General features: G+C 43.8%; 1 protein-coding gene across 1 annotated transcript in view; it reads left to right on the plus strand.

Moving 5' to 3' along the window:
- Positions 1-12,500, plus strand: part of LOC308081526 (tetratricopeptide repeat protein 7A-like) — a gene marked incomplete at its 3' end in the record, with an annotated part of 27,698 nt that overhangs the window by 6,953 nt on the left and 8,245 nt on the right. The window contains exon 4 of the mRNA XM_080457897.1: positions 3,160-3,362. Coding sequence (XP_080314023.1) covers positions 3,160-3,362 — 203 coding nt within the window. The remainder of the gene's footprint in view (positions 1-3,159; positions 3,363-12,500) is intronic.

Consider the following 12,500-nt stretch of genomic DNA (forward strand, 5'->3'; position numbering starts at 1 on the left):
CTCTCTCTCTCTCTCGCTCAACCCCTCCATATGTTTCTCTTCCCTGTCTGTCTGTCTGTCTGTCTGTCTGTCTGTCTGTCTGTCTGTCTGTCTGTCTGTCTGTCTGTCTGTCTGTCTGTCTGTCTGTCTGTCTGTCTGTCTGTCTGTCTGTCTCTGTCATAGCAGTCACTAACTCAGAACAGGTAAGAACCCACAATCATGACGATCAGGCAAGAGTTCAAAGTTCACAGGGTTTAATCCAGCGAACAGGCAACGATCAGATCCAGGAGCTCAATCAGTGCAGGCCAACTTAACCAGCAGGGATCAGGCAGGTTTGAGGAATCGGGTAGTTATTGCTGGAAGGCTTAGCGTAATGCAAAAGACAGTCTGGTGAGGAACCATATATATATAAGGTGTGTTCGAAATACCCTCTGAAAGTGTCGGAGCACAACCAGGGTGCTCTCTGGTCGTTTGGAAATTTGGAGCAGTTGGAGCGTCATTGTTTGAAATTTCAGAGCACTGTGCTCGGGGAGCACTCAGAGCGCACACTGACCACTGTGAAAAGCTAGGTTTTCCCAACTTGTCCGAGCATCTGAACATTTGTGACAACAATGACGGATGAAGTCATTTGCAAAATGTGATGGTTGTGGCTTCTGTGGAAATCTAGACTATTCAACACATGAATTTTAAAAGTTAACTTTAGTTTACAAGTATCTACCCTGGTCGTTTGTACGTCAGAGCTCTCTATGACGTCAAAACCAGAGCATAACATTTTCAATCAATCAATCAAAAGCCCTTGTGTCCTGCGCAAGTGCTGAAATCTTTGCCACTGATAATAGAGCCTGCCTGCTTGCTCAGGGGATACATTTTGACCTTCAGGTCAAAATTCATGTCAAACCAGAAACAGGATCAAAACACAACCACCCCAATTATTTAAGTTATATTGTATTAACATGCTCTAACATACAAAATGACATGTTATTTATTTAGAAAAAGTTACATAGTGCCACTTTAACAGGAGAAATAATTACAAGCCGTTAAAAACAATATAACATATTTACAATGTTGTCAATCAGTCACCTATTACATTTAAACCAGTGCTTTGACACTCATCCAGATCTGTCTCTAAAACCTCTATGTGCACTACTGTAAGACACTGAGAGGATTTATCCGGGACCGTAGGAATCTTTTCATGGAGAGTGACGTCTCCCAAGGCATGTCCTTCTGGAGTTATGCCACAATCTGAGGTCAGGCATGTGCTGGTTTCTATGTTAGACTGATAAATGAGGGATATTGTCTGTGATTTCTGTTAACATTTGACTGCGGCACAGTTCACATTTAGCTACTGAGCTCACAGTTAGGTCGCTTTCGCTATTTATTTATAAAAGTGGAAATGATGGACATAGGAGAATGATGTCATTCTCTACCTCTCTCTCTCTCCCTCGCCCACCCCTCTTTGCCTTTCCCTTTCGCCTGCCTTATCCTCCTCTCCATCTTTCATTTCCTGCATCCCTCCTTTTCTCACTCTCTCTCCCTCTGCCCGTTACCCTTATTGTACCTCCTCTCGTTCCCTTCCCTCCCTGTTCCTCTTCCCTTTTCCAGTGGTGTAAAGTAACTAAGTACATCTTCTCAAGTACTGTACTTAAGTACAATTTTGAGGTATTTTTTACTTTACTAGAGTATTTCAAATGTTCTGTACTTTTACCTCTACACCACTACATCTGAGAGGCAAATATTGTACTTTTACTCCACTACAAGTATTAGAAAACTTTAGTTACTAGTTACTTTGCAATTGTCGATTATTATATTATAAAACCTACATTAACCACTTTAGCCCTATCTTATACATAGGATATTTGAAAATAGCCGATCTACAAGCTCACAATGCGTCGCATCGCGATGCGTTGTGAGCTTGTAGATCTGCTATTTTCAAACATTTTAGTACTTTTACTTTTGGTACTTTAAGTACATTTTGATACCAATACTTTTGTACTTTTACTCAAGTCAATTTTTAATTCTGAACTTTTACTTGTAACGGAGTATTTCTACATTGCAGTATTGATACTTTTACTTAAGTAAAATATCTGAGTACTTTTTCCACCACTGCCCTCTTCACTCACAGTGTCTTCATCTCTCACAATAACCCCCCCCCCCTCTCTACTCTATCCTTCCTAACACCCTCTCCTTCCTATTCTCTCTTGTTTGTCTTTCCACTGTCCTCCCCTTTGTCTCTCCCTCTCCTCTGCATTTTTAAAGGTTATACTTAGCTTTTTATACAAACTAAGCCACACGAGACACAGTCTGGCTGGGAGACGGACACCAATGACATGTAGCATCGTTGAGCACAGTCCCTCAGGGCTCTATACCAGTGACTTTTCTGTTTTAATATCTTCTCCGAATACAGCCGATAGACTAGTTCAACGTGTCGCAAACGAAAGTTTTGCCCAGAATACGGATGCTGGGGTTTAACCCATTAAAACTGGGAGAGCATCTGTGTCATTTTAGGTTTTAGCGATTAAAAAATATCAAATATTTTGGAACATTTTTTAAAAAAAATGAAAGAACTACTGGCTTAGGGCGCGGTCCCACCGCACTTTTATTTTACCTATGGGTCGGAATCTGCCAATGCTTTGTCAATGCAAATGCGTGGATTCACGCTCTTGTGCTTCTTTCCGCGTGTCGCACACATCTTGCGTTTATGCGCCCCATGCTGCTTTTCCCCCTCTGTCCAATCGGGTGAGTCGAAGGCGGACCGTCCCAAGACTCAGGAAGCGGCATGGTGCTTGCGATAGAGCAACTGGTTGTAGCTGTTGGATGAGAGGGTCCTGAAAGTGAGTGACGGGTGGGTCACTCCGTTTATTTAGAATGCGCTGGCTGCAAAAAAACTGTGGCCGCGCACAACCTGAGTCTAACAGCGTGGGACCGTGCCCTTAGAAGGCATTTGTAGAATCGGCCTCAGGTCTTAAGTGGTTAAGGGAGGTGTCCTGTTGACATGACGTTGCAGCTTGCCCGTCGGCGCTTCTAGCAGGGTTCCCACATTTTGAGTCAGACCTCGGGGGCCCCTTCAGTGCTTGGGGCCCCAAGCAGCTGCCGGCCTTGTCTGTACATAAAATGTATCCTCTCTCTCTCCCGCCCTCTCTCCCTCTCTCTCTCCCTCTCTCTCTCCCTCTCTCTCTCCAGGGGAGATGTTCATGGCCGACGGCCGGCTGAAGGAAGCCCATTTCTGTGTGGTCGAGGCGGGGTCGCTCTCCCCCAACTCCCACTCTGTGATGCTCCAGCGGGGCCGCCTGGCGGAGCTGAGGGGTCTGCTGGACGAGGCCAAGGGCCTGTATGACGAGGCCCTGGCTGTCCACCCCACCGGACAACGCATCCTTGTACACATGGTGAGAGACATGGAGGACGCACGCACGCACGCACGCACGCACGCACGCACGCACGCACGCACGCACGCACGCACACACACACACACACACACACACACACACACACACACACACACACACACACACACCAGAGTTATTATAGTTAAATCAAACTAACGAAATACCGAAAACTAGAATTGGAAAAACATTAATAGTAATGGCAATAAATATGAAAAAGTCTATTTTTTCTGACCTCTTGCCCTTGACTAATCCATATTATAATAATAATAAAATAAAATAAAACTAGCACTAAAACGAATTAATTAACTAAACACACACACACACACACACACACACACACACACACACACACACACACACACACACACACACACACACACACACAGACAGACACCCACACCTAAGGATGTATCTGCAGACACGTACAGTATATTTATTAACAAACACTGCATACACACACAGATGCACATACAGGCTCATATAAATATTATGTACGCATCATTGTGCACATGGTGAGAGACAGAATGAAAACACACACACACACACACACACACACACACACACACACACACACACACACACACACACACACACACACACACACACACACACACACACACACGTCCATGCTCTATGCTGGGCCTATTCAGTTGGCAGCCTGCGGGCCACATCCGGCCCAGAAACAACCTCTGAGTGGCCCAGTGAGCTTGAATTAAATAGGCTATTTTAATAGCATTTTGTTTATATTTTTATTGTTATCTTACTTTATTAAATTATTTGTTAATACAAATGTTATTATTAAGTCTAAATAGCTACAGCACTGCGAGCGTGGTCTAAAATCTGATCAAAAAAAGGCAAAGACACCACAAGGTAGGTAAACGATAGAAATAAAGTCATTTCTTGGGTGAACTATTCTTTTAATCTGATTAAATGTGGTTTTGCATAGCGTTCCCTAAGCGTTGCTTATTATGCTGGTTAGCAAAATTTAGGGAACATCTTAAGAGCGCAGCCATTAATGCCATTTAATTCCATTTGTTGCTATAAATGGAATGCTATTAACAACTACTTCTACAAGTCGTTAGTAAGTACCGGGTAGCTTACATGTTCATTATCTATTAAATATTTATAAGCCATAGATATGAATCATTGTTTACGTTTATGTTTATGTTAACACTCATTTAACAAGTCATTCATAACTCATTATCTACAGTACCAGTTTGTGAATGATCTATTAACTAGTTATAACAGGTAGTTATTGTAAAGTGTTACCAAAGGTTTTAAATGGGCTGCTCATAATGTCCATTTATGGGCATGTTACATTTGTCATGTCCACCCACAGTCCACATGGCAGTTTTAATAAGGATAGCCCTGCCCTATGCACACCGGAATGATGATAATGTCACTACCTGTGACATTAACAGACGTATATGATGAATTCCAGACTGGACATCATGCAAGTGTGTGCACTGTGCATGGAGACATAACACACACACACACACACACACACACACACACACACACACACACACACACACACACACACACACACACACACACACACACACACACACACACACACACACACACACACACACACACACACACACACACACAGTTGTGGGAAAAGTACAACATTTCTTTACTTAAGTAAAAGTATCAATACAGCAATGTATGCTTGAGTAAAAGTACAAAAGTATTGCTATCAAAATGTAGAAAAGTACCAAAAGTAGAAAGTACTCATTATGCCGAATGTCCCATTTCACCAGTTTTCAGATGTATAAAATGTATAAATATCTTTTGAAATTAGCAGATCGACAAGCTCACAATGCGTCGCATCGCGACGCATTGTGAGCTTGTACAAAAGTATTGCTATCAAAATGTACTTAAAGTACCAAAAGTAGAAAGTACTCATTATGCCGAATGTCCCATTTCACCAGTTTTCAGATGTATAAAATGTATAAATATCTTTTGAAATTAGCAGACGCATTGTGAGCTTGTAGATCGGCTATGTTACGAGATGTAGTGTAGTAGAAGTAAAAGTATTGAAAATTGGAAATACTCCAGTAAAGTGAAAGTACCTCAAAATTGTACAGTACTTGAGTGAATGCACTCAGTTATTTTACACCACTGCACACACACACACACACACACACACACACACACACACACACCTCTGCAACACCGTACAAGAGTCGCCTTTTGTCAACCCTTCTGAAACGGCCATGACCCACTTTTGGCTCTCGACCCACCAGTAGAGAAACTGTCCAAGCTCCGTCACAGTAATGGAAAGACTCTCACCATCCCAGCCTCCTCTCTTTCTTTTTTCATCACTCCCCCACATTTCTCTCTCTCTCTCCCTCATTCCTCTGCTCACCACCTCTGTTATCTGTTCTCATCCTCCCCGCACACTTTCTCTTCTCTCTCTCTCTCTCTTTCTCTCTCTCTCTCTCTCTCTCTCTCTCTCTCTCTCTCTCTCTCTCTCTCTCTCTCTCTCTCTCTCTCTCTCTCTCTCTCTCTCTCTCTCTCTCTCTCTCTCTCCCTCTCTCTGTCTAGGCCTGTCACAATTATTACATAATCATCTAATGTAGATCTGCTATTTCCACTATTAATGTGTTTTAAATTAAGTTTTAAGTTAAGTTATTAAATAACCCAGTCATTTCTTTGTGTAGGATATTTGCCATATCTGCCCTGTGCAACTTCAAAGCCTGAAAGCCAAACAGAAATGTAATTTTTAATTCATATGCTCCAGTGTTCATCGTCATCAGTGTTCATCGTATATCTATCTGTCTGTCCGTCTGTCTCTCTCACCTTCTATCTCTCTGCTCCCCCTTTCTCTTTCTCTCTCGCTGTCTATATCTCTACATCCCACTTTATAGATCCCCATCTCTTTCTATCTCTCTACCTCCCACTTTCTTTCTATCTGTCTCTCTCACTCTCTCTACCTCCCACTTTAGACCCCTCCTTTCTCTCTCTCTCTCTCTCTCTCTCTCTCTCTCTCTCTCTCTCTCTCTCTCTCTCTCTCTCTCTCTCTCTCTCTCTCTCTCCCAGCTGATCTACTGAGATTAACCACAGCAGCTCTGACCTGTGAACTATTTCTGTTGTCATGGTGAAGACACTACAGAGGGATATTCCTTAAATCCAAGACTCCCAATGCCACACACACACACACACACACACACACACACACACACACACACACACACACACACACACACACACACACACACACACACACACACACACACACACACACACACACACACACACACACACACACACACACACACACACACACACACACACACACACACAGGGACATGTATATGTATACACTCCCAGTGGTCTCCATAGTGATTCCCAAGTGTAGATAGTGCCTCGGTGACTTATAAGCAATGGCCACCTTGTGACCACATAAGGCTAATGCTTTAGCTCACAGCTGTGTGTGTGTGTGTGTGGTGTGTGTGTGTGTGTGTGTGTGTGTGTGTGTGTGTGTGTGTGTGTGTGTGTGTGTGTGTGTGTGTGTGTGTAGGTGTGTGTGTGTGTAGTGTGTGTGTGTGTGTGTGTGTGTGTGCGCTGCTGTAGTGCGCACACGCACGCACGCACGCACGCACGCACGCACGCACGCTTGGCGGATAACGTACTCTGATTTTTTTATTAATGATAACAATTTGATTCATTATTAAAGATCTAAATCTGCAAAGTAACGTGTAACTTAAGCTGTCAAATAAATGTAGTGGAGTAAAAACTGCAATATTTGCCTCTGTAGTGGAGTAGTAGTATTGTATCAAAACATGTAAATACAAATGAAAAACACCTTGAAATTGAACTTCAATAAAATACTTATACTAAAATACAATAGTAAATGTACTTAGTTACTTTACACCACTGTGCATGCGCCCCGCGCGTGTGTGCGTGCATGCGCGTGTGCGAGCGCACGTGCGAGCGAGCGGTTTGTGCCAGTGGGGTAGATGGAGTGCTCGTCTCTTCCATATTTGGCCCGTGGGAGTACCAATCCCAGAGGGTGAGAAGTTGAAACAAAGCCAGCTGGCTCTGGGTCTCTTCAAGGACACATGTCTTCTCAGTGTGTATGCATGCATGCACAGCAAAACCCCAGTGTCACGTCCAACTCTGAGAGGGAGCAAATGTGACCCCCATCTCAAAAGATGTTGGGCCAATGGGCCAAGGACCCATAAATAAAAAACACACACATTAAAAATAACGATTTTTCTTCTATTTTCAAACATGGCAGATCTACAAGCTCACAGCATGTCATTTTGTGCTGTTTTTGAATAGCCAAAGTACAGTATAAAATATGATTAAAGTGGTTAAAATTATTGTGACACGAAACTCAATCTTACTGCTTAAGCTTTTTTGACCAATGGTGTGTGTACGCGTGTGCATGTGCATGTGCGTGTGCGTGTGCGTGCGTGTGTGTGTGTGTGTGTGTGTGTGTGTGTGTGTGTGTGTGCATGTGTGCGTGTGTGTGTGCGTGTGTGCGCGTGTGCGTGTGTGTGTGTGTGTGTGTGCGTGTGTGTGCGTGTGTGCGTGTGTGCGTGTGTGCGTGTGTGCGTGTGTGTGTGTGTGTGTGTGTGTGTGTGTGTGTGTGTGCCCGTGTGCCTGTGTGCTTACCTATAAACCTTTAAGGATTAGGTCATCTGGATATTGTTTGTTTTCTGTGTACTGGATAGGGATCTAACTATTCAACATACGTAGTCGACTTAAGAGTTTGTAAAACTACTTATTTTTTAAGTGCACCTTGTGTGTCATTGCAAAGTGTGCCTCTCAGCGAGATAAATAACTTAACTTATAAAGATAAATAACAGGAGAAGATATTATGATAAGTGTGGTTGATTCTGTTAGATTTACCATTGCTCATGTAATTTGTGAGGGTCAATATTACACAAGATTTCCCCGCCTCTAAAAAGCACAGGCAAATTAGTGCAGGAAGGCTCTAGGACACTTGTGGTGGAGTAACTGCAGCAAAGGAGACACAGCTTACCAATAGGTGTTGAAGACATGTTAGATAATCAAGAAATAATCCAAATGTAGATTAAGCGGTCAATACTGGAAATCAAAGGGAACTTTGAACCTCCCACGCAATGTTCCCATCCGAAAATAGTCAAACTCCTTGCTACTCTAGTCCACTGCTTCTCAAAGTGGTGTCAAAATACCATTTTAAAAGTACAAATGTATTCAGTTTCCTCAAGTCAACACAATTGGATTCTACCAAAAACAAGAGGTTTAGAGACCATCTTTGGTGTCTGACAGACACAGCATAAACCGACAATGAATATGGATAGTAAAACTACTGAACAGAAATACCACATTAACACATTTTTCAACATTTGTTTGTGCAAGTATAATCTTTTACTGCTTTGTATTTAGACCACACGCCAAGTGCACACCACCCGGGTTAGGCAGTATTGACAGATGCACAACACTCTGCTTAGTGACTATTGATATTTGAGCACACACAGCAAAATCCTCAGTGTTCGTTTATCTATTTGTAACTCAGAGCATGTACAAATGTCACCAAATGGTGACATTTGTACACTTTAAGAGTTAAGTTAGCACTGAGGGTTTTACTGTGTGGTTTAATCCATCCATGAGTCACAATGTGTGTCCTTGTGGAAGGCTGGAAGCTGCCAAAGAACAAACAGAGTTTTGTCACGCTCCAGCCAAACACCCCATGTCTTGTAAACAAGAGAGTTGCTCACATCTTTTGCTTTCTAGCTACTCATTCTTGGTTGTACAGTAACATTGCAATGTTGAAGAGACCAATTATTTTGTCCCCTTACAAACATCTTTAACTCTGAGGGTAGCACTGCGAGAACGTTTTGTTAACCAAAGTTAAAAGGTCAAGTTTACTCTTACACACACAATGACAGGCAATGAAATGCATGCCATCTGTCCACAGCTAAACCGAGCAATGTAAAAAAAACATCCTTTAGCTCCGCCCCCAGCCCAACTGTCTGCATGACATCATCACTGAGGAGAATTCAGTAGCCACGGGAGATGAGAGAAGGGAGGAAACTTGAGAAAGGGAAACACATACTGTACTGTAGCAGGAAGACGCATTCAGCCTGTATCCTCTCCCTTCCCTCTCCTCCCTCTCTCCGTCTCTGTTTCTCTCTCTTCACTCTCTCCCCTCTCTCTCTCTCTCTCTCTCTCTCTCTCTCTCTCTGCATCAACCATTTCCAGTTCACCTGCAGTTGTACGGCTTCCCCCTTGGTTTTTGTATGTTGTATGTTGCATGTGTGTGTGTGTGTGTGTGTGTGTGTGTGTGCGCGCGTGTGTGCGTGTGTGTGTGTGCGCATGTGCGTGCGTGTGTGTGTGCGTGCGCGTGCGCGTGCGTGCGTGCGTGCGTGTGTGTGTGGGGGGGGGGGGGGGGGTTTGAGGAAAAGAGAGAAGGAGTGAGTCACAGCTACGATCAGCTGCTGGTTGAAGTATTTTTGGATGGAGGATGGAGGGTGTGGTAGTGAAAGCAGGCGTTACAGAAATATGGACTGTTTGTGTGTGCGTGCGTGTGCATGCGTGCATTCTGGTGTGGATATATACACACCAAGAGACCAGGCTCAATGGGGTAAGAAAACACATTCAATGGGTACACACACACACGCACGCACACGCACACACACACACACACACACACACACACACACACACACACACACACACACACACACACACACACACACACACACACACACACACACACACACACACACACACACACAACACCACTTCCCATCCGAAGCCTGTATTTTTAGATGTGGGATGAACCTCACCTAAACATATACAGTACTGTGTATTATTGTTGGCCTGTTAGCCCGGTCGCCATGTCAGGGTAGACATACACTATTTGTTTGCAGAGCGGAAACTGCTTCAATGAATGGAACACATATAATCCAAAAATGTACCCTTACTTTCGGGGTCCGTTTTTGCACAAGGAATGAACACGCGGTATGTGTTGTGCTGTTTAGTACAGTGGTTCTTAAAGTGGGGGTCCGGGGGCCCCTAGGGGTCCTTGAGGTGGTTCCAGGGGTTCCTTAGCAATATTAGTTAATATAGCTTCAAAATCTGTTTCACCACTTTAACTCTGTATACATCGGTTATTTGAAAATAACCGATGAATACAGTAGCTTTGCACCTGGTATGAATCTAATCCACTCCCCACACTCCCCTCACCTCTGAGTTATGTAGTTCTGAGATACACATGTGCGCACACACGCACGCACGCATGCGCACAGCGCACGCACGCACACACACACACACACACACACACACACACACACACACACACACACACACACACACACACACACACACACACACACACACACACACACACACACACACACACACTGTTCAGTTTCCTTCTCTCAGATTCACACATGCATACACACACTCAAGGACGATGACTTGTGCTCATTGAATTAATCGCGTTCCAATTATCAAATGCCCCCATCGCTCTCTCTGTCTATCTGTCTGTCTGTCTGTCTGTCTGTCTGTCTGTCTGTCTGTCTGTCTGTCTGTCTGTCTGTCTGTCTGTCTGTCTGTCTGTCTGTCTGTCTGTCTGTCTGTCTGTCTGTCTGTCTGTCTGTCTGTCTGTCTGTCTGTCTGTCTGTCTGTCCTGTCTGTCTCTCTCACTCCATAATGCTTTCATCTTCCTCTGATCTCTCTTTTCTTCTTTCTCTGTCTCTCTGTCTGTCTGTCTGTCTGTCTGTCTGTCTGTCTGTCTGTCTGTCTGTCTGTCTGTCTGTCTGTCTGTCTGTCTGTCTGTCTGTCTGTCTGTCTGTCTCACTCCATAATGCTTTCATCTTCCTCTGATCTCTCTTTTCTTCTTTCTCTGTCTCTCTCTCTCTGCCCCCTTTCTCCATCTCCATGGCTTCCCGTTTCTGTTATCTCTCTGTCTTCACCTCTCTCCCCCCACCCCCTCCCCTCCCTCTCTCTCTATTTCTGTCTCATAAGTTTTCTCCCTCACCGCCTCCTTCTCTCTCACACACAAATTCCTCTCTCATTCTCCCCATCTCTGTCTCACCATCCTCTCTCTCTCTCTCTCTCTCTCAATTGCATGAGAAAACATACGTTTACAATGCCAATAAGTCTCTCTGTGTATGTCTCTCTCCCTGTGTGTGTGTGTTTGTGTGTGTGTGCGCGTGTGTTAGGGAGGGTCAGCTGATTAGATAATGCAAATACATTATTTATAACACTTTGCTCCTTCTCAGCGCTTTATGGCATTGCCTAGCAACCAGGGAAATATATTCTATTGAACGAGACCTCTGATAACCAGAGAGAGCAATGGAGATGGAGGGAAGAGGAAAAGAGCGGGGGGAAGGAAAAGAGAGAGAAAGGAAAGAGAGACAGAACAGCGAGGAAAGAGACGGCTACAGAGAGGAAAACAATAGAAGCGGGGGAAAAGAGAGGCAAGAAGTGTGAGGAAATGGGGGGGGGGTGAAGGGAGGGGGACATGAGCAGAGAGGTATAGACACTGTGGAGGGGAGAGGAGGGAGACAGAGGAAAGGAAAGAGGGAAGGAGATTGGGAAAGAGAGAGAGACAGAGCATAGTAAGAGAGAGAGGGAGGAGTGAAACAGAGAGAGAGAGAGAAGGAAAGAGTAGGGGAGAGAAGGGATGGGGGTTACACTAGTCATTCTCAATCTTTTACATTTCAAGGACCCCCAGTTTGGTATTAATTGACTATATTCACACAGCGGCCATTTTGCTCTCACGTCATATTTGCGGGTGGGATTATTTCATTAACTTAATAGTGCAAAATGGCCGGCATGTGAATATGGTGAATTAGGACCACGGATCCCCATAACTCAGAGAGTGTACAAATGGAACCAAATGTCCCGCCTTACGTTTCGTCTTTGCAGTCACATAAATGTGTCCTACCGTAAATCAAATTAGTCAAAGCATATATAGCTTGCTGCTTATCAGATATGGAAATTCAAAAATATATTTTAAAATGTGTCTTGCCTTTCAGGGGCTATAGTTCCAGACTCTATATAGCATTCAGCGATTGTGGAATAGTTCTAATCACATCCAAACAAATTCCAAATCAACTAAGTTGTTTTTGGCAATAAATGATTCAATATTGAATATTATAAGAATGTTCTCTGTAACAGAAGTCTATG

This window comes from Gymnoscopelus braueri (genome assembly GCF_963280865.1).
Source record: "Gymnoscopelus braueri genome assembly, contig: SCAFFOLD_454, whole genome shotgun sequence".
Lineage (NCBI taxonomy): Eukaryota > Metazoa > Chordata > Actinopteri > Myctophiformes > Myctophidae > Gymnoscopelus > Gymnoscopelus braueri.